Source organism: Pangasianodon hypophthalmus, chromosome 29 (genome assembly GCF_027358585.1).
Source record: "Pangasianodon hypophthalmus isolate fPanHyp1 chromosome 29, fPanHyp1.pri, whole genome shotgun sequence".
Lineage (NCBI taxonomy): Eukaryota > Metazoa > Chordata > Actinopteri > Siluriformes > Pangasiidae > Pangasianodon > Pangasianodon hypophthalmus.
In genome coordinates, this window is record NC_069738.1 from 14854685 (window position 1) to 14878085 (window position 23401).

Here is a 23401-nt window from a genome sequence, read left to right on the forward strand (position 1 = left end):
TAACAATATCATAGTGCCTTCAACAGATTTGCTAATGCATATGATATCAGCTGTATGGGTATGTGGGTATGGCTTCAATTATCCCTCAGATAGCGACAAAACAGTACGCAATTAAGCCTAAACAGAGTGAACATTAAAGACTTTACTTCATGGAAATACAGTCCTGTTAACCCTACAGATCTATAAATGCCTTGAACTGATCTTCTTCTAACACCACGAGTCTTAATTCCTGGGCGAATCCAGTTCCATAGAGCTCCAGATTCAGCCCATGCCACCTTTAAAAACTGGAGGATCAGGAGATTGTGATGAAGCACAAGTCCTCATTTCCACAATGAAATTGTATAGAACTAAAGACATTGCCATCCTTATGATGTCTGGGACTCTTTACAACAAACTGGATTCAAATTAAAATGTTCATTAAGAAAACACTCCTTAGACAGAGAATGACAATCATATTCCCAAGTACACAAGTTTAGGCAAGAGCAATAATGCCTTTTTATTCTTCTGGAGTTAAGATCATTCCAACATCCCACACGTGCAGTGCCATACAGCTACCTTAAGGGCTGAAAGAACTTAAACAAAAGACATAAGAAAAAAGATACAGTTCACAGATCAAGGATTTAAAAAAGAAGGAAAACATAATTTAGCAAAATCTTACACTGTAATCTAGGAGTTAAAATTATTTAGGGAAAAAAAAAAACATTGGAACAGAAGAACAGGACGGACATATAAACAGACATATACTGAGGCACCGGTTAACGAACAATCAATGTTACAAAGGTTACTGATATAGTCCATGTCGATTACATTTCCCCTTTCTGGCTTTCTTAAGACACATGGTGTATGTATTCCACTGCGCTCTTCTTTATCCCAGTCATTATGCAAACACAGAGAGAAAGAGCAAGAGAGGTTTGAGTACTGATAAAGATTTGACTACTATTAGGAGTCAGGCTACATGTAGGGGACTGTGAGGGGTTAGATGCAGTGGTATGGGGTGGTAATAAGGTTTCATCAAATAAATGGGGTTTACTTATGTTTTAAGGTAAATTACAGCAACCAGGTAGCTAAATTCAATGTGCAAACAAAAGGTGTAGGTCACAGGATACAGGTGTATAGACAGTTACTTCGAATACAGGCCTATGAAAACACAGATAGGAGATGAAATGGGGTCTGGGTTTAAAGGGACTAAGGATCCTGTAAGGCAATCAGCCCAAGTTCACAAGTGCAAAAGTCCAGCAGAACGTCTTGTCCTCTTAGAGGGATTCAAAGATAAAGATCAGACGGACTAAATTAATTTTAGGGTTCAAAGGTCAGCCGAGTTAACAATGGTAAAATCAGAGTCCTTGCTGTTAGTGCTGCCCTCTTCTGGGCTGGATGATCCAGAGGTGGTTCCCATAAGAGGGTCCTGAAACTCTGCCATGCCGAAACCCCGTCCCTGCTTGAAGGGCACAGCATGCTCGCCCTCCGTTGGTTGAAGATCCCCATCCTGTGAAACCAGGATGTAGTCATCCCAGTTCCTCCCCTCAGCAATCTTGGGTGAAAGAAAGAAAAAGAGGGAGAGAAAAAAAATAGGAATGGGTTATTCTGAAACACTCACATGAACAATAAAAACAAATTAAAAAAAAAAAAAAAAATGCTAGAAAAATACAACTTAATCTTATGGCCATGAAGCTCTTGGGTTATTCAGGCAATTTTTATCGTATTAGTCTTAAGTCAAGGCAATTAGGTTTTTGATATAAAAACTTAAAAGATCTTGAAGGTGTTTAGCTGTTCATCCAAGAGGCTGTTCATCTGTGGGATTAAATGAATTTGCCTGGTCTTACTATTACTATACACCAGTGATCTCATTAAGTCTGAGACACCATAGAAGATAATATGTGTGTGTGAACGCTACATGTGTAATCCTCTCTAACCTGTGGTTCTGTGGTATGTGCCCCCTCACTTGGCATAGTTGTTGTCTTTTCTTGTGTCTCCTCTTCCTTCTCTTGCTCAGAGAGATGGCTGATATCCAGCTGAGGGCTTGGCTGAACAATTTCAGTATCCGTATTGGCCACAGTTGTGGATCCACCCTGCTGAGCTGTGTCCTGACCTGTAGAGCAGTAGTGATCATCTGCTATTGTGATCTCCTCATTCTCCTCAGCCTCCAGCTGACTTTGATTAAAGCGCAGTGCTCCCTTTAAGATGTCCTTAATCTGAGGAGGGGCACAATGAGGGTGGTGTGTGAAAACTTCAGCAGGAGCTCATGTAGAGGATCAAAATGATCATATAAGGTATGTTTGACTTTTTGTACTATGCGTTTTGAACAAAAACCCCAGCAGGACTGGGATGGGTTTGTAATATCTGGCTAGCTATGCTGTTATAAAACAGTTTTATATTTCAGTTGAGGTGTATAATGAATAATGACAAACCTGCTTAAGTCCAGCAAGTGATACCAGCACTTCATCCTCTTTCTGCAGATGTTCCTGCAGTATCACGTCCTGAATCTTGCCTGTTCATCATGTGAAAAAACAAGTTGTTATTGTCCATGAGGAACCTTCGGCATGACATTTTTTTTCTTAAGTGGCCTATTGAACTCACCGATGTGTACATTCATCATCTTGGCACAATATTTGCTCATGGCCTCCAGATCATTGATCTGCCCCTGCAGTAAGGACACTTGGGCCTCCAACTCTTCCTGGAGACATATACCCACATGTGTATCACTGATTATAAACTTATAAGAGCAAGTTTAACTGTTAACTTCAATAAACAAATGTCACACATTTAGTATATTCAACAAAGTTGCTCAAACATCTAACACGGACTACCTTTTATGTATTTCCTGATGTATTTCTTATTGTTGCTTTTTAGGAAAAAAATTGACATTTGTGCAATTTTAGGCTTTTCTTCTTGAGTTGTACTACAACACATTTTTCTCAGTTTGTAATCATGGCAGAGTGAGGTTTTCAACTGAACAACCTACACTGTTTTTGCCCTGATAATATTCTTCTGGCCTTATACAATGCAGCCTACTGAATAAAGACTGGCACCCCCAAAAATCTGCATGACTGAAAACTAATTCTTTGGTTTACTAATTCATTACATGGAATACTTAGTAGCTGTTGATAAGACACTTCTAAATCCAATTTAACCAATTTCTGGTAAAACTGTATAATGTATATCATATACTGCATGTTTCCATCATCATTTATTAAAAACTGCTCCAATTATTAAATATCTTGATAGATTGACTGTGGCTATGTGGTGGATGGAAGGAGCATAGAGAAGAAAACTAAAAGGCTGAGAGGGTAACAGCGACGCAGTGGCTCACCAGGTCCTTTTTGCCTATGGATTTGCTGTGAGAACGCGAACGACTGATGTTGAAGAACAAATCTTTCTTCGTGGCCGAGAGAGGCGGTGATGATGTGCTCGACTCCCGCCCCTTGGAGGCAGGAAGAGGAGGGGATGACATAGCCTGGTCCCTCCCACCTGACAGACTCTCAACACTCGGTGAGGAGCTCACGGTCCTGGAAGTCTGACCTGAAAAATGAGCAGAAGAACCATTAGTACAATGAGGGGAAAAATGTGTAGTGAAAACAAAGAAGGTCAGAAATCAGATCATAGAGGTAAACTGTGGTAGATGATTTGCTAAGTACACTAAATGGCCAATGGTATGTGGACATCTGACCATCACACCCGTATGCATTTCTTCTCCAAACTGTTACCACAAAGTCTGAAGCACGCAATTGTATAGAACGTCTCTGTGTGCTGTAGCATTACAGTTTCCCTTCACTGGAACTAAGAGGCTGAAACCTGTTCCAGCATGACAATGCCCCTGTGCACAAAGCGAGCTCCATGAAGACATGGTGTGTGAAGGTTGGAGTGGAAGAACTCGAGTGTCCTGCACAGAGCCCTGACCTCAACCCCACTGAACACCTTTGGGATGAACTGGAACACCGACTGAACCCCAGACCTCCTCGACATCCCAACATCAGCGCCTGACCTCACTAATGCTCTTGTAGCTGAATGAACACAAATCCCCACAGCCACGCTCCAACATCTAGTGGAAAGCTTCCCAGAAGAGTGGAGCTCATTATAACAGCAAACACACGGGGAATAAATCTGGAATGGGACGTTCAACAAGCACATATAAATGTGTCCACAAACTTTTGGCCATATAGTGTATTTGCGATGTAATCTAAAATATAGAGAAAACAGAAAAAGACAGAGACACTGCAGAGGAAGGCATGCGAAATTAAGCATTCAGATAAAAATGCAGAATATTAAGGAAATATGCACCATTTTACACTAACTAACTGTATTAATCATGTGACAATGTTGAATTAGGTAATACTTTTTTTTTTTTGTAATTCACTGCAGAGTCTAGAAACAGTCAAAAACCCATCTATACACTGTCATCAACCTGTCAAAGAAGCCTCTTAACTGATTTCAACCATTTATCAACATTCCATGGTTGCTGATGTTTAGTAAATGACCTAGACACACTGAGTGCGGTCAGTTGTGATACTGGTCACATTTTTTGTAAATGTTATGAGTACAACATTCTAAAGCTCCAGTTTTTAGTAGGTACATTTGCCTGTTAACTGCTCATATAAAACAAATGCCATTTTCATGCTAATGTCAGAGAATATGGTGCCTCGTAAAAGTATTCAACCCCCTTACAAGGCATCAGATTCGTCTGGATTTACAAATGACATTTACACAGATCATTCCAGCCAGTATTTTAATGCAAACCAATATGCTCTGAAAGTATATTTTCAAAGTCAAATTTGACTGCAGATCTTTAAACAAAAATTCAAAACTGAAAAATGCTGTTTGCACCCTGGGTTAATGGAAGTGCTGTGGAAGCTCCAAGTTTACACATGAAACTTATTGCCCTAACAAGGACACAGGTGGCTTACAATTGACTTCTACCTGTGAATTATTAAAAAAGGGAGTTCAGAGTTCAGTGTTCAGTTCTGAGACTGAAGCGAACGTGCACGAGGCAACAATATCAAGAACTCTGCATACACCTGTCCTGTATGGGAGGATGGCTAAAAAGAGCAAATCTGTCAGGAAGAATGGGCAGAAATCACAACCCCAACACACTTAAAGCTGTTACTGCAACAAAAGGTGATTCTATCAAGTATGAGACTGAATCATCTATACACTATCAACTCCTTCCTAGTCCTATCTGAATTTCAAATTTAGATCAAAGATAAATGAACATAATTTGCTTTATTGATAGGTCGGTTCACGACAGTCTACAGATGGTTTGTAGGGTATCTAAAGCAGACTATGTAAAGTTTTATTACAGTATATGATATTTAGCATACTCTATTAAAATAATTACTACCCTTGTCTCAGTTACCTTTACCTGTCTCATTACATACCATTTGAACCAAAAATCATTTGGAATTTTAGTGCCATTCATACGCTATAGAACAAAAGTAAAGAAAAGAAGGTATTTTAAAATTTTCAGCCATGGGAAAATATGGAAAAATCATTCTTCATCCTTGTTGTTTGTTTATTTTTACTTCTAATTTAATACCTCACTCAGTTACTAAAGTCAAGACATCTAAAACAGTCTCAGGTGTATGTGATTGGGGCTGAAATAGAAGTACATTTTAAATTAAAAAATAACTTGAAAATCAGCAAGTCGTACAATATTTCTGCAGACAGATCCTTTTGTTCTACGCTAGGAGACATGTTACAAACTTCACTACTAATCAGTAGTGAGTGTTTCCTTGGAATCACTCGCTGGCTTCCAGTTTTCATTTTGGATTAAAGCTTCACGGTAAAACTGCATGTTTAACAGACTAGTGTTCAGACTGTGTTATGTCAGCTAGCTGAATTTAATTATGGTAATTACTTAATTTGCATTATATTTAATAATTTATTTTTAGCTTACAGTACATTGTATAATTTGATTTATTTGATGTGAATTAAATGTGATTCCCCCAGATGCTTTTGTTAAACACTTATATGCAGGTAGACAAGCACCTTAGTGATCATGTACAGTGATGCATGCAAACAACACGGGGAAAGCAGGGCAGCTACACACTAAAGTACAGTGGCATGAAAGCAAAAGAAGAAGAAAAAAGAAAAAAGTAGCTAAAAGAACAGTTACCTGGCATGTCAGATAGTATCTGGCTGGGAAGAGAGATCTGAGATACTCCAGGAGAACCTACATCTAATAGATATGGGGAATAAGGCTACTATTCACACTGCACAGATACACCAGTATTCAGAGGTTTACTGACTAGAAACATTTGTCATCTTTGCATTACTTCAGGGAAGGTTACTTTTTCCATGCAAAAAGGAAAAAGCAACAACTATCCCAACTGACCACTCATAAATATGCCAATGTGCACTATATGGCCAAAAGTACCTGACCATCACACCTATTTGTTCTTGTTGAACATCTCATTCCAGATTTATTCCTCGTGTGTTTGCTGTTATAATAAGCTCCACTCTTCTGGGAAGCTTTCCACTAGATGTTGGAGCGTGGCTGTGGGGATTTGTGTTCATTCAGCTACAAGAGCATTAGTGAGGTCAGGCGCTGATGTTGGGATGTCGAGGAGGTCTGGGGTTCAGTCGGTGTTCCAGTTCATCCCAAAGGTGTTCAGTGGGGTTGAGGTCAGGGCTCTGTGCAGGACACTCGAGTTCTTCCACTCCAACCTTCACACACCATGTCTTCATGGAGCTCGCTTTGTGCACAGGGGCATTGTCATGCTGGAACAGGTTTCAGCCTCTTAGTTCCAGTGAAGGGAAACTGTAATGCTACAGCACACAGAGACGTTCTATACAGTTGTGTGCTTCCAACTTTGTGGCAACAGTTTGGGGAAGAACCACATTTGTGTAGAATGTCTGTGTATGGAGTGATGGTCAGAGGTCTACAGACATTTGGCCATATAGTGTCCATGTCAGTGTATCAGTAATGATGTGCAAGAGTGTATTCTCACCTTTACTGAGATGCACAGGCATGCTCTCAGACTTCAGCAGCCGCTGTTGTGCCACATGCGTTTGTGTACGAGACGACACAGTGTTAGATGGTTGCTCAGCTAAAGCCCGAGGTGGCTGAGGTTGTGGAGATGGACAAGACGGCACTTCACTGTTGACTGGAGAGACACCACTGGAGCCACCACCGATGGGGGCAATGAGCTTCCTACCGAAGCTAAGCAGAGAGCTGGAGACCTTATTGATGTTTAGGGGAGCCACTTTGGTGCTAACAGTGCTAAAATGCAGAGAGAGAGTGAGAATAATAAAGAATAACAACCTTTGGAAGGATGGTGCTTAAGGTGATGACCACAGACACAAGTGTTTCTTAAATTTTAAGCGAAAAGAGTGAAGGAATTTTTATGTGCTTCATTTACCATGATCCCACAACATTTGCTTCTGTGTTACTGTGTTATACTACTACATACTGTCTTTCCTTTACAGTAATTAAATTGAGACAAAAACAGTCCATCACAATCCTACCGTGACCTGTCGACAAAGTCAGCTCCTTGGTTTTTGTAGTAGTCAAGGTTCTGTTGGAACTGATAGTTGACTGGCCTTGGATTATTCTGAAAGTAAAAAACAGTATGTTCAGATGTCAAGTTGGAGCAAGCAAGGTCACAAACATGTGATTTGGGACAATCTGAACACTTTAGCCTCTGTCCTGAATTAATATTATTAGTAAAAATACTTTCTTTATCCCATAATAACAGCATTGTCAACGTTATACAACTTACTTAATATCATATTTCCTTTCTAGCACTTAACCATGCTTTTGCTGCCACAAGCTGTTAAACTCATGTGCAGTAATCAATGAAATTCTCATAGCTGCAGATAACTGTTGCCAAAGTCCTTGAAAAATAAAACCATTTTGCAAAATAGCATGGCACACGTGTGTTATTACATACGTATTAAACACCATACTGGAAGTTCTCACAAGCTCCATAAATCCCTCTCACGCTTTCATTTTCTCCTGCCTATACAATACGCTGTTCAGATCTGTCCTATTTTCCATTAGAATTATGCAGCACAGAAGGTGTATACTGATACCTTTGGGTCTCTCAGGAACAGCGCTTTGTGCAGAAGAGCGTGAATGTCTCCAACAGGCGGGTAGTGCATCAGGAGGCCAAGACAAGTCTGAAAGCTACTGGCAATCACTAATTACAAGAATTACAAAACAACGCATGCCGTATTAGAAACATATTAAACATTTTCAAATGTTAATATAAAAATGTTTTTTCCCTTCAGTTAATATTTAATAAACAGTGTACCCACAAAACAGGAAATGGCAGTGGAACACAAATGTACCCTGTCTGCATTACAGTTAAATCTGGCCCTTGTCTGCCTGAGGACATGACCATGATACAACTGCTATGTTTCCCATATTTCAATTTAAAACCTAATAATTTTACTGGAAGACACAAATATCTCAGTGTAACTGGAAAATTTTACCATACAGACCTTATCAATTAGATGATCACATTTACCTTCAAAGTAACCAAATAAGAAGAGCAAACGGGTGAAATTGGTCCTGTTTGATTTGAAAAATGCAGGTTTAGAGGATATATTGTGTCAACTGACTATTGCTTCATTATATTGATTACTTTCAAGGTTACGTAGATAATAACAATTGTATAATGTCAAAACATCAACTAAGCAGACTATTTTCAAGTCAAAGTCACAGCAAGTTGCAAGGTCATTTAAATGTGAACGTAATGTGTGTGTTTTGTGTGTCACAAACAGTTGGAAACATGCAGGAAACTCACATGCATCTCTGATGTAAAGCAGCATGGCTACAAACACATAATCCACCAGATCCAGAGTGATGCTGTCTGCAAGCAGTGCGTCCCACACCACCAGCAGGTCCTGCAGAGGAAACTCCCTCCCAAATAACAGGCGGACCCAGCGACTACAACACACACACCAAAACAAATGGTCAGTTACTGTACTAACACCTTATTGCCTAATAATAAACACATTCTCTAGTGTGCATGAGTGTAGCTATAGCTCTGATTATTAAAATTAATTTCTATTTTGATCTAGCGTCTCAGGCTGCTGTTCGTAATTAGTAGTCTTTTTAGTAGTTTTTTACCTCTTCACATCAGCAATGCCAAACTATTTGCTTATTTTAATTTTAGTGATGTAGAAAATTCAACAATTTGAATTTACACATTAGAATGATGTTGTGCAACCAAGTCTACTTCCTCCTGCGGTGAATCTTTCTTCAAAATCACCACCTAATTATTGCACAATGTAGGCTTGGTACAAAACATCACCACCTAATAGTCCTAAATTTAAACTGCATTCCCCACAATCAGAAAGTCATTGTGAACTATTACTAATTTTGGTGCACTTTTCTATTTGACTTAGTTTTAGGTTTAAAAGTGTCCTATAGTTTGTTTTCTCTTTAGTAATACCTCGTGCTGTGTGTGTTCGCAGCAAATGTTGGCCAATTACTACAGTAACACATTCATACTCCAGACTAGTCCCTAGTCATAAATACACACTTCCCTCTTACATGTAAAGACACAGACAACAAATAACACTGGCAAATTAGTAAAGTAACTTATTCCTTTAGTCCTTAAATTACATGCATTTTTTTTATGTGCACACCCACACACATGGAGACACACACACACCAAAAAAATTTACAATCCCATTTTTCATACTCTTAATAACTAAACCATTATCACATACTTTTCCTAGCATATGTGTGTGTGTGTGTATGTGTGCGCGTTTACTGGATTTGTGTGCACTTACATGCCGTATATCTGTGGTGCGATCTCCAGGCGGTTCAGGTGCATGTGCAGTTCGATATCATGCTTTTTTACCAGCTGGTCTTGAATTCGGTTTACTTTGGTCACAATGGCCACAGAAGGGCCGGCGTCCTGGGGTCTGGCAAAAGGAATGCTGGTGAGCATCTCTTCCTTTCCCTGCAACATCAACACAACGTTTGCACAACATCAATAAAACACAGCACATATGCCAAGTCCTATTTGGGGGAGGAAGTGAAAGTGCAGCTGGGACACACCTTGCGCACCTCCCGCTCAAAACTGGAGAACCAGGGCTCTGCTGTTTCCATGAGTTGTGAGAACATGGCACTGTGGGTAATGCAGAACGAAAGGATGATTATAGCAGTGCAAAAATCAGTGGTAAACAAGTCGAACTCAACACCAGCGAGGACGAGGATGCCTCTGCCACCAGCAAGTCTAGTCCTTCTTGTGACTGATGTGTAAGCCAGAACTTCCCTTAAAATATACTTCATATATGAAGGAACCCATTGAAGAAAAGCTATTTCAGACATTTGACTTTGCTGTGACCTTGACCCTGTTTGGATCAATTCCAAAATCAAACCAGTTCTTCTGCTGGTTATAATGATAACACCACACAAATCATTTAACCACTCGCTCATGATATATTGCTCTGACGAGAATCTCAAATGGATGGATCAACACCCCAAAAACATAATGCCATAATCCCCAGTCAGTGATGAAGGCTTAAAAATACGCTGACAGTTACTTAAATTCAGCATGGTAACTCACTATGCATCATGCTCATGAAACTTTGGGTCCAGCACCACCTTCATGTCCTCACTGTAAAACAACACATTTACAATAATTAAACATATAAATGCTATTTTATGGGCAATTTATTGCATTAATTGTCTGTGGGCAGTCTGTTCTGGCCACAAACCTGTTGTCAGTGGGATGTAAAGATGAAAGAGAAAGTGTTGAGTGCTGGAGAAGCATAGAGGTTAAAGAAGAGGGTGTGGCATGACATGGTGGGCGGGACTAACCTGGGACTGCCAGTCTCACTGGCATGTTGAAATGCCTGATGATCAGAGTGCAAAACAAATACTATAGGAGCCAACAACTCATGCATACCCTAGACAGATACAGAAAAAGTCAGTTATAGGTAAAAAGACAGACAGATAAAAAAAAAAAATAGAGTTACAGCAGAACTGGAAAACAAAGAAAAAAAAAACAACAGAAAAAAATATACGTGTAAGAAGACAGAATTACAGATAATACAGATACATTTTCAGCAGCACTTTCTGAAAGATCGATTGATGTGGAGGTTACAGATGCAGTAAAGGTACAGGACTTGACATGTTGCTGCAGGAAAAGCAGCTTCAGCAAACACCATGCATGAATGAAAGCACCTGTTTATAGAGTAACTGCTCATTTTCTCGTGCGTAGCAGAAGAGAATATCCGTCAGTTTAGTCCGTACATCATCCTCTTGGAAAAAACGCATCTCTGGAAACCTGGACAGATACAGCCACACAGATCAACTGCTGCACAAAAGCCTGATGGGGTAATATCATGTGTTTCTTTGTTTTCTTAGTGTTGACAAGCAATGCTATCGTTTAATATTATTTAGTATAACGCCATAGCATTATGAAGATTTGACATTATTTTCAAAGTATTTCAAGGTAAGCTTTCAAATGTTGTGCTTTCATATTCAGTGCTTTATCATACCTGTATATTGTTTTGTACAGTTATACAGTTTTATATGGTCTTGTAATATTGTCTTGTGTTCATATTGCCCTTGTACTGCTCTAAGTTTGTTGCAAATAAAATTTTCATTGTGCACACTGCAATGACAATAAAGCTTCTTCTACTTCTTCTATAATGTTTAGGCTGAAGAGTCAACGTTGCCAAACCTAGACCTCTGTAACCGCCATATTTTGGTTTTATTCCAGCTCCCAGAACAACTATATTGTTTCATTGTGACTGGAATGTCACATTTCAGGAAGTGACAATTGTTCCTTCCTAAAATGCTGCTACCAGCTGGAGCATGCACATGACGTTGATGGCTACCTGATGCATAGATTAATTTGGTACCGGTGAGATGCTGGTTCAGTAGGTAGTAGGAAACTGCTCTACTGTCACACAGAGGTTTGTCTGTAGAGTTTTGTGCAAAAATGTAAACCTACATTATACTGTCCAGGATTAATAAAAAAAATAGTGTACATTTAATCTACTATAAACATATATATATATATATATATATATATATATATATATATATATATATATATATATATATATATATATATATATTTATTTATTTATTTATAAAAAAATACAGTAAAGTGTGCAGAAAGTGAAGGGGTAAATATTAATTTTGTACAAACATTGTTTTGCACATCATTGTGTATATAACTTAAAAACAAAAGGAAACAAAAATCCCATAATTGGTCTTTCTGGGAAATAAGATTTCCAGACACACGTCTGTTAAGTAATATTGCTGGAAGACGGCGCACTGAATTGCACTTGATCATTAGTAGGTCACATGATCATAACATGTCTATAGGCTGTACCTCAATGAAAAATCATCTCTGAAAGACTGACAGGATAGTATTTCACTGTGATCACAGAAACCTCTTGAATGCTTTTCTGTGCTGTATTATTTCTTGAGGCACAATCATCTTTATAAAACTTCATAGCCATAGCCTGCCTGAGTCCATGAGCTAGTGTGAGGGAGCATTTTGTGAATCACACACTTACGTTCTCAGCACATCCTGCTTGATCATACCCCGCAACTCTTTATCCTGGAAGAACTTGTTCCACAAACTCTGGAAAGAGAGAAAAATGAACATGGTGTGTAAATGAAATGTGCAGGAGTACCATGGCTGCCATTGGGAAAAATCTCAGCTCGAAATCTGGTTCACCCCCTCATCCTGAGACAGTGGGTTGTTCACCACCAGGTCCTGCTGGCCTGCAGCTTTGCGTGGGTTTGTGATGTGCTGGAAGGAAGGAAACACATGCTTTTACAACTTAAGTGCCATGAATGATCATGCGTGTTCACATGCATACACACACACTCACCCTCTCTTTGATCTGCTCATATTTATCTCGAAGCTCCTTGGTCTTTTTGATCCATTGGCTCTTATCCTCAGGCAGGATCTCTAAGTAGAGCTAAAACACCAGAGACACTGATTAATCCAGGGTACGTGTGTCAAACACACGCTCATTCATAGCATAAATATCACCACTGATAGCATTAGCAGATACATCATGGCATTACAGCATCACAGCTGGTATGGTTTCATACCTTCCAGCATATGCTGCGAAATCGGCTGCTCCTTAACTGGCCATTAATGCCTGCCTGCCTGATCCGGGCCAGATAGTTGCTGTTCTGGAACAAGTCATCCCACTCTTTTCTGCATAGCAATAAAGACATAAACCACACACACACAAAACTATAAAACTCATCTAAAATGACCTCTGATCCAAAAATGAACTTTTTTTATGCTAGTAAACATTTAATGATGCTAATAACACTTATGAACCTGTATGACTGAAAGGTCGACTCAGCAGCACTGTTTAGCACGTCTCCTTATGAAGAAGAAAAGAAATGTACAGGAAGGTTACAAGCAAACAAACACAAAACATTTGAATGACTAACATTTACATTATCAGAATTTTCATTCTTTTCAGGAAATCATTTTACAGAACTTTTCCAGGACAATTTCATAAATTTTTTAACATGACAGCTATTACTCATTTAAGGTCATCAAAGAACAACTTACATCTGCTGACATCTATAACTTGACAATCAACACAATTGATTACAATTGCTAACAATCCCTTAATGACACACACACACACACACACACACACACACACACACACACACACAGTTGAACAGAAGAATTTCTAATAGTAAATGACTGTAGAATGCCACTTAGGAATCTTCTTTAGCATGACTTTAACGCTTACATTGCCACTATAGAGTGGTGACACATAGCACTAGAATTGTTAAGGTTGGACATTATTATAAGTATTATAACATAGTCTAAAAATATCATGGTTATCACGGTACCACTGTATTAACTGACAATTTAAAAACACACAAGCTGGAGTTTTTAAGCTGTAACTGCTGCCAAAGCAGCTTCTACAAAGTACTGAATAAAGGGTCTGAAGTTTTGTTTTTTTTTTTTTTTTTAATTGCAAGATTTTCTAAAATACATGTTTTTGCTTCATCATTATGGATTATTGTGTGTAGATTAAGGGCAAAAAACTAAATTTTTATATATATATATATATATATATATATATATATATAAAGTATAGACCAATATATATATAAAATACAGTACAGTGTGCAGTAAGTGAAGGGGTAAGTATTAATTTTGTACAAACATTGTTTTGCACATCATTGTGTATATAACTTAAAAACAAAAGGAAACAAAAATCCCATAATTGGTCTTTCTGGGAAATAAGAATTCCAGACACACGTCTGTTAAGTAATATTGCTGGAAGACGGCGCACTGAATTGCACTTGATCATTAGTAGGTCACATGATCATAACATGTCTATAGGCTGTACCTCAATGATTTGATATTACTCCTCCTACTTGTGCTGCAGTGTCAACTTGTATTTCCCCTACAGGGGATCAGTAAAGGTACATCTTATCTTGTCTTATCTTAGTTCAAATCCCTGCACCACCAAGCTGCTACCTGGCCCTTGAGCAAGGCCATTAACCCTCAACTGCTCAGTTGTATAAATGAGATAAATGTAAGTCACTCTGGATGTAAATGTAAAATCCCATAGATATTCTGGTATTAATTATATCTCCCCACTAGTCCAATAAGTTATAAATTGAAAGAAATAGTGGGTGCGAGGAAAGGCAGCACACTGAACCAAAAATAAAAATCAGTGGAATAGCAATTTATTAAAAAAAAAAAAAAAAAAAAATCAGTGGTCAGGTAACTGTCCATGACTAAGTGTGAAAACCATGACACCATAACAGTTCTAGTAGTAACATTACACTTGTGAAAGGCCTCATGTTCTCTCTGTTCGGAGCAACGAAGTACAGTTACAACGATCTAGAAACTAGGAGGAAATTTAGGAGAAAAGCTGCTCACTGCTGAAAGTATTTGAACCATTATGTGAATCTGCTTTGACTCACGGGCTATGTTTTGGTTATAGTTGTGCAGAGGGTCATAACCGGTTTCCTGCTCTTCTGCCTGCAGTGGATGTCTCGTTTCAAAGTTTGGGTGCTGCATGTCCTGTCAAAAATCACAGATGTACAACACACAGATGAAGAACCAAAACCCCACACCACAGGAGTAGTACTGTAAACGTCACTGACACTGAGACGATGTAACCACAGTGGGGTTTTTGTATAATTCTCAATAATGCACTAAACAGAAAATTCTCGGCCAAAACTTTAACCAAATTTACATTTAATAAAATTATTAACTCGCTTTTTTGTACTATGGCATGAATTATCTTAAACTTCATCATCATGCACTGCTTTAGTTTACACATATTGGTTTGTGCCAGATGTAACATGCAGCTTGGGCAGGAGATGCTGACATGTAATGACATGTATGATATGCCTTTAAGTGTTTTCCAGATAAATCATGGTCTAAGAGCCACCTCAGTTAACTGTCAAGCACCCTCGAAATGCAAGTTTAAAAAAAATTCAGCTACAGCTCGGCCAAGGTTCATACAGCACAATCACAAGGATCCTGACCTATCTGGCAACCCTAATCAATTTGCTGGCAGCATTTCAGTAGCTGTGTCCAAACATCTCTATTACCCTACTATACAATACACTAAAAGTAGTACGCTAAAGGAGTAATATGTCTGAATTCTCGGTATTCATGAAACAGTAGGTGAGAAATACCCGGATGACCTACTGCTTCTGCCGAGATTCTGCAGTATGGAACCAGTGGACACTGCGCTATCCCATAAGGCAACAGGACTGGTGTGGAAGAGCTGTCAGAAGCAAAAATGGCAGAAGGCAGCGCATCGGCTCTTTTTAAGTGTAAGTGCTATAGGTATTAAACGTTGTTCCTTGTTTAACAACAACTGACTTAACTTTAAGGTTTAAACGAGAAAAAACAGTGGTACAGGTGCTCTAATCTGGCAAGCTCTACGTTTTTGAGGTCACATGACAATGCCAACGTGGCACATGTAGTATGCCCAGATTGTATTCATACTAGACACATATACTGAGCAGCACATACTGTATCAACGGCCGAGCAGTAGGTACTGAATCGAATGCCGTAGTTACTGTCACAGTATGCAATTTCGGACGCACGGAGTGACTCAGCAATGAGTGGTGCCTGAGAGCAAGTGGAACAACATCCTTTTAACAGGACCAGACTGACGTTGTAACAATACCAAATTTTAGGAGATAAATACTTGATATAAATTGATATCGTGTGATATAATTTTATTTGGTTGTTTGGTCATAAACAGCTTTACGAAAGTGGGGCTTCGCTAATTTGATGGCGATTTCTCAAACAGCAGAAAGTTACAAAATACCATTGATAATAACGACATAATCAATGCTTTATCACCATGATTTCTGCCAACGTCGTTAAGCACACATAAGCTTAATATCGGCATATTTTATTAGTCCAACAAAGCATTTACCTTTCACAGTGCTACTCTAATAACTGCTTAGAAATGTTTGAGGAATTAAACCAGTACTCACTACTGCTTGCCAGAGAGCTGAGCACAGTGGAGATCACTGTCCTGTGTCTGTTAATCTGAGGACAAGAAACAACAAACCATTAAAAGATAGTGTCTTTAAAAAATAAATAAATAAATAAATAAATAAATAAATAAATAAATAAGACGTATTTGACAGATCTTCTGAAAACAATCCATAGCCATTTTTATAACCTTATAATGTTTTAAACATGTGCGCACATCACCACCCTCAGAGACCATTTCGTTACTCATGGACTCTAAACTCTGAAATGACAAAACTATTCTGCCTTAGCCAACTCCAACATCTTGCTCACTGAGCTGCTGAATGAGGGCAGAATGCATCAGCTGCGTACTACAGGGTAACATAGTGCTAAAAACTGGACCATGTTTGTAGCTGAAACTGGACCAAATTTGAATCAGCATGGACAAAAAGTACACCTTAATTAATTATTAACGCATTTATGTAATACAGCTCAGCCAGACATGAGTACAACATGAACTGGATATCTTTAAGTACAAGAATGCTAATTCTCCTTTAAACTTTAGAATGCGTGAAGGTTTAATACAAGTCTAACAATTACGACAGGCATGTACTGTGTGCTTACTACCATAAGGATATTATTTATGCAGCACAGGAAACAGTCCTCCAAGGACTACTACAGAGACGCTGAACTCATAGTGTAAGGTCCAACCCAAGCCCCCCCTCCTCCTGAACTACTCAACACACTGTTACTCAATAGAGGCTCAGAACACGATACGAGCTACACTCCTGATATGAGACAATTCATGGGAGCAGCATTTAGAGCACAGTGTATGGAATTTCAGGAGGACATGATGAAAAAAATACTGAATATTTCTGATATTTTTCAGTGATGGGGAAACCACTTTGTTTTTCCAGAACTCTTAACAGCACTACTGAGGTCAAGACCTCCACTGAACTTGTTATAGCCTCTATAAGACCATTATCATAAAGGTGCTTTCATTTATTAACTCCACATAACTATTATACAGGCAGTACACTGCAAACACAACATCTGAGTGAGTGAAAATATCTTAAATATAGTCATATTTATCTAGTATTTCCTGTTATAAGATTACAATAAACCAAATATTAGATTATTAAACCTATTTCTACACATAACAAAAACAAACACATAAGGTGACAGATTAAAAACAGGTACCTTTTATGACAGTTTAACCTATTTAATTACAAAAAAAAAATCTAATTAATAAATCAGCTCTAAGGAAAAACAACAATGCCAAATATTCAAATAAATTACTGAAATTAATTCAATTATCAGCAAACAGAAGACTAGCTTTAAATCAGACCAATGTTGCCAGTGTGTAAAAAGCATCTTAGTAAATAGAGCCAGACACAGTAAAGGTGTGTTTCATCACAGTTCACTCAACGCTATACACACACCATCAGCACTTTCACTGTTCCTATCACAAAACAGAGCAGGAGCACTTGGCCACCAAGTATATGTACTAAGACAACCACAGTTTCTTTCAAAACAGTCCTGGACAGAGGTGAAGCTCTGTGAAACTCAGTCAGTCACCCAATCAGTCGTCTTTACTCCTGTCACAACAGAGCGCTATGTGAGGCTCTACACAGCTCATATTAACACTCGATGTGTTCATTACTTCACTATAGAACTATTAACACAAACAATACGACCAACTACAGTTTAACCCTGAGCTCGTGTGTGTGTGTGAATGTATGTGTGATGCTCTATGATAGACCGGCGCCCCATCCCGGGTGTAGACCACCTCATGTCCAGTACTACTGAAACAGGCTCCAGATCCCCGCGACCCTGACCAGGATAAAGCGCTAATGAAGATGAATAGTGATGATGAACGTGAATGTGAGGCTCTTCAGCAGGTGAAAGTACCTTCCCTCCTATCCGGGGCTGAAAGGGTATGAAAACTTAATGGTGGGACAACAGTACAGTGCAATATTGTGGAATCTGCCTTTTTTTTTTTTTTTTTTAATTTCACACTTTCAAAAAAAGATCACTGAAGAAATATTAATTTATACAAATAATGACAATTATTATGAATAAATTATTTGGTTAGGATATTCATTTAAACCTTCATGAAACCTTGGCCTTCAGTAGTTTATTAAAACATAAAAGGTATATAGAATATATAGAATAAATAAATTTACTATAGAATAAAAATTTTGCCTGGTGTGTGTGTTCTTTAAAAATCAGGACACCTTGCCGGCAAATTTTCAAGAGACATGCGAGAGCTGAAAATATTTTTTGGCAAGCAGATTCTTCAGATTCTTCATAAGGCTGAAACTGTCACATCCATGTACTAGACACATCATAAACACACATCACTTTCTCTGTGAGAACTATGGAACTTTCAGATCTCTACTGAACACGGGGCAGTTAACGCTATATTCATGATGTTTACTCGTTTTGAACTGAATGCTATTTCATTCTTCACCACTCACTTGTAGTTTCTAGGGCTGTAATGATGTTTCTTAGTGTATTTTATCATTTGGTACGAGGCACTCGATTCAACAGACTGCATGATAAAGAAAAATCTAGGCTAATGGTCATAAAATACTGCTTATAATAATGTTATCAACATTTAAACCTAGTCAAGCTTTCACTCCTTCATGTGAAGAAGGCTACAGGGGTTTAAAAAAAAAAACATCCTTCCCATAGGCACTATTGTCCATGTGATTTCACAGGACTGTGGGTTATGACTAAGCTAAGCTACGGCTGACTCGCTGCTAAACCTTGTGGCAGAGACTCCAAAATGGCTGAGGTTTGTGTGAATGTGTATTAGAACACTGAAAAAATGATTCAGTGGTTAATAAATATGACAAAAACAAATCTGAGATTTTTACACAAAAAAAATCAAATGATTACAAATGCTTAAATGCTTTAAGTTCTGTACTAAATTAATTAAATAGCTAAGTCTCCATACATGGGAGAAATTAACACTTTTCAGCAAAATGTCTTCAAAATTTTTAATACTTAGTTTATATCATTTTTTTTTCAGACAGCCTTTAAGAATGCCTTTAACAAAAGAAGAACGTATTGAAATCATTCTCATGGCCGGATCGGGAAGCTGTCTCAAGGTTGCGATGGACATGCAGTTCCATGCACAACACCAGATGTGCTAACACCAGTTCATCATGAGTGACGACTCCGTGTGTTCATGAAGAAATGGTGATCATGTAGAGGATGTTTTGTAAATAAAGTTACAATCTGCTAAAAAGTGTTAATTCCCCCATTTATGGAGACTTTTGAGAGACTCTGTGTACTTAATTAAATTTACTACGATTTTTTGTGTAGATATTGTTACCACACTTTTCTTGAGTAAATTTCACACTAATGTTTTTCATTGAAAGTGGAATTGAGGACTTAAAGGTTTTATCTGCAGCCAGCTTCCTCTCAGAGTAACTTTCACACCCTCAAAACTTACTGTCATGGGAAAAAGAAAGTACACCCTCCTTCAATTCGATGTTTTTATTTATCAGGGCCTAAACAACAATAGTTTGTTCCTCACCAACTTCTATATGCAAATAACCTCAGGTGACGACAAAAACAACAGATTTCAATATGTAGCCATTTTTTCCCAAAAAGTAAACCAACATCCAACATTCCGAAACCAGGTGGGGAAAAAGTATGTACACCTTTCCAACTTCCACAGTCATTAAGAGAGTAATTAGCAGCCGGGTGTTACTAATGAAATACACAAAGTTACCTCAACCTACTACCACTACCTCTACAAAAGCAGAACTTTTAGCAGTTTGGTGTTCTGGAGCACTCAGGTGTGTGTCTGCATCATGCAAAGAACATCAGCCATGACCTGAGAGAAACAATTTCTGCTGCTCAGCAATATGGGAAGGGTTATAAGGCCATCTCCAAACAATTTGATATTCACCATCTACAGTGAGAAGGACTGTTTACAAATGGAGAGCCTTCAGTACACTTGCTGATCTTCCCAGGAGTGAGCATCCCTGCAAATTCAGTCCAAGCTCAGACCATTTAATACTCAGAGATATAAAGAAAAACACAAGAGCTACACTATGTGACCTACAGGATTCTGTAGGTACATTACGTGCTTATGTTTATCGACAACTGAACGGCTAAAGACAAAAAAAAATCAAGGTGTTGGAATGGCCAAGTTCAAGTCCAGACTCAACCCCACTGAGATGCCGTGGTGGGATCTTCAGAGAGCTGTGCATACAAGTTATTGTTGCTAAAGGTGGTTCTACATGTTACTGAATTACAGGGTGTACTTATTTTTTCCCCATCTGGTTTCTGTTGGTTTACTTTTTGGGAAAAATGACTACATATTGAAATCTGTTGTGTTGTTTGTTGTCACCTGAGGTTATTTGTTTGTGTATTGAAGTTGGTGAGGATTACACTATTGTTATTTAAGCCCTGATAAATAAAAGCATAGAATTGAAGGAGGAGGTACTTTCTTTTTCTCGTGAATGCATATCATTTCCTGACAAACCAACCCAGGTGGAATAAGCCATGTGTTTCAGTTCTCATATAGTTCTTTTATCACAAGAGCCCAAGTTTCTCTGCTTTTACACTAGAAGGAGGAACTGAGAAAACAGGGTATAGAGAACACTGCAGAAATAAACTTCCCAAAAAGCAAGCAAGGAAACAGCAAACTATACCTTAAATGTGGGTTTAAAACCTGTGAAAGCAAAGATCTAGGTTTTCAAAAATTCATGTCAAGTTGCACATTAGTTTTTTCCTCAGACAACAGGAATCTTCGTACCTGTCGTTAAGCTAAGAAAATGTTCAAACCAACAGCATGAAAGCAGCCAAGCGCTTGGTTAGATCAGAGGCTGAAAGCCTGTTAAATAAACTCACATGCCTTACCTTCATCAGCTGGTTACTGAGCTGCACCAATCACATGACCCTCAGGAATTCCACCAGCTTCGAGCAGAACTAAGACTACATCTCATGCCACACACACAGACTGCAAAAGTGCAGCAGAGGCTTTATTCAATCTGAGAACAAATCCAGAGATAAGAGTCTCTAAACTCTCCTATCTGCCAGCTTCAATCCTGACCATCCATCACACTATAAATGCATTTCTGCACCAACGGAGGCCTCTTTTCACATTCCACTGCGAGATGACAGCTGAGAAGACTCAAAGAGCTGCTGCAGGAGCAAACGAATAATAATAATAATAATAATAATAATAATGTTTTCATGTGTTTCACGCATGTCTTGGGGGTTGGTCATCTGACACTGAAGCTAGTTTATGTCCTCAGGGCGCAAATAAACCAAGAAACTTCAAGGCAATGACCTACTTTACTTTCAGGCAAGTTAATTTGTGAAAAAAACAGCAAATACCGAAGCATTTAGAACAAATTGCTGTGAACTGTCAGGACATTCCTTTACATTATAACAGTCTAACTGTGTAACCATGAAGCTGCTAAAGGCCCAGGTCATTTCAGATGTTCTGTGTGTGGAGTGGAAGAGGAAATGATTTGTTTTAAATAAATTCCTCCCATCAAGGCCTAGAGCTCGGAAACACAACACAAAGAGCCACAAGCAGTTTTCCTTTAATTACAAAATGATACTGAATTGTGGACCAGCTCAGCACTTCTGTTTCTTCTGTTTAGACTAAAACATTCAGGAGATAATCTATTTATGTAAAACATGGTTTTAAAACAAGGTCAAGAAAAGGAGCTGAACTGATTGAGCACAATGAAGCCTTTATGACTGGTGGCTTAGACTGAATGCGCACTACTGACTTCTGGTAAAGATCATATACATTAACACACATCACACAGAAGCACAGTTTGATCAGCTAACTAATAAACACATGAGATGTGGCTCACTATCTGCCATTACAGTGTAATCAGGAGTCATGCCTCGGAGCAGGGAACAGGTAGAGCGAGTCAGGCTGCTGCTGCTGTTAGCCTGCTGCTAGCTGGGTCTGACACTCAGCCTCCAGCCTCCAACCTCCATCACAGGCAGTGACACTAATCCGTGCTGCTCTTACAGATGCCCTGACACACACACACACACACACACACACACACACACACGAGCACGACCTCGGCGAGTTCATTTTACCTGCAAATATTCATGCAGCTCTTCCCATTCTGCAGGCTGCATGTAAACACAGGAGCGCGAGTCAGGAGGAAGTGCTGCAAAGCAGCTGCTCGCACACGTGACACGAGACCGGAAGTGCGATGCGACACTGCCAGAGTCAAATATTTTCAAAATAAAAGATGCTTGTGGTTACCCAGTCCCGGTCCCTGCCCGATTTGCACCGCGCATGCGCACCCAATATTGCTCATATTATCATTATTATTATGATCATTATTATTAATTTTTTTAATGCTTTACGACTCTACCCGATCTGCACCGATGTGCGCATGCGTGTCATTTCACCACATTACAGCACATTTTGTGATATTTTGAAATAACGTATACACTGTATGTAAAAGAGTATTAACTCTCTGTTAGGAAGAGCATCAGACACCACAGCACATTCTCTTTTAGTAAACCGGAATATTTTACTGCTTTAAAAAAATCTAAATAAAAATTTACAAATGCTCGATTGGTCACTTTAATATGTTGAAACTACATAACAAAAAGATTGGAGACCCTCCACCTTGAACACACACATAAAAAAATTAAAATAATAATAATAATATTCCATATTAAGTAAGAGCTATTAACAGTTATTAACAGATAATGTTAGCTTTATTAACAGAAAGCATTTCACATTTCCTGGTTGTCAGGAAAAGCTTTTAGAGCTTTGAGTCATGACGTACTGAGCTACCATTTGCTAGCTAGCTGACATTAGCAAAGCCATCATTTTAATACAGTAATGTAAGTGAAAGTAGCGAATGTGATGAAAATCTACTGTTAAACAGTGTTAAGCGTGTAGATTGTTATGAAATGTAACTAGTGTGAGCTGCCCTGGTTTATGCCATCACTTCATTCACTCACATTGGTTTGCT

At 38.6% G+C, this 23401-nt stretch overlaps 1 protein-coding gene and 1 long non-coding RNA gene across 8 annotated transcripts; one reads left to right on the forward strand and one right to left on the reverse strand.

The window, feature by feature from the left end:
* Positions 1–463: 463 nt before the first annotated feature.
* Positions 464–22626, reverse strand: tbc1d5 (TBC1 domain family, member 5). 7 transcript variants are annotated; one of them, XM_026928093.3, is made up of 23 exons: positions 22506–22626; positions 16436–16490; positions 14897–14996; positions 13275–13320; positions 13037–13145; positions 12811–12900; positions 12654–12728; positions 12490–12557; positions 11141–11243; positions 10775–10863; positions 10521–10571; positions 10010–10079; positions 9739–9911; positions 8745–8887; positions 8029–8135; positions 7462–7547; positions 6945–7216; positions 6110–6172; positions 3311–3519; positions 2578–2674; positions 2409–2488; positions 1914–2192; positions 464–1531 (listed from the first exon to the last, which is right to left on the reverse strand). In XM_026928093.3, exons 3-23 carry the CDS (start codon positions 14991–14993, stop codon positions 1304–1306), a joined length of 2535 nt encoding a protein of 844 aa, XP_026783894.1. In that variant the 5' UTR covers positions 14994–14996; positions 16436–16490; positions 22506–22626; the 3' UTR covers positions 464–1303. The 7 variants fall into 7 exon arrangements, with proteins under 7 accessions (XP_026783894.1, XP_053087407.1, XP_053087406.1 ...); XM_053231432.1 differs by having other exon boundaries at positions 14897–15000; XM_053231431.1 differs by lacking the exon at positions 22506–22626 and adding an exon at positions 16627–17004 and having other exon boundaries at positions 14897–15000.
* Positions 15451–20989, forward strand: LOC128317705 (uncharacterized). Its single transcript, XR_008301259.1, has 3 exons — positions 15451–15760; positions 18176–18316; positions 19453–20989. It is a non-coding gene; the product is annotated as an uncharacterized LOC128317705 (long non-coding RNA).
* Positions 22627–23401: the final 775 nt, after the last annotated feature.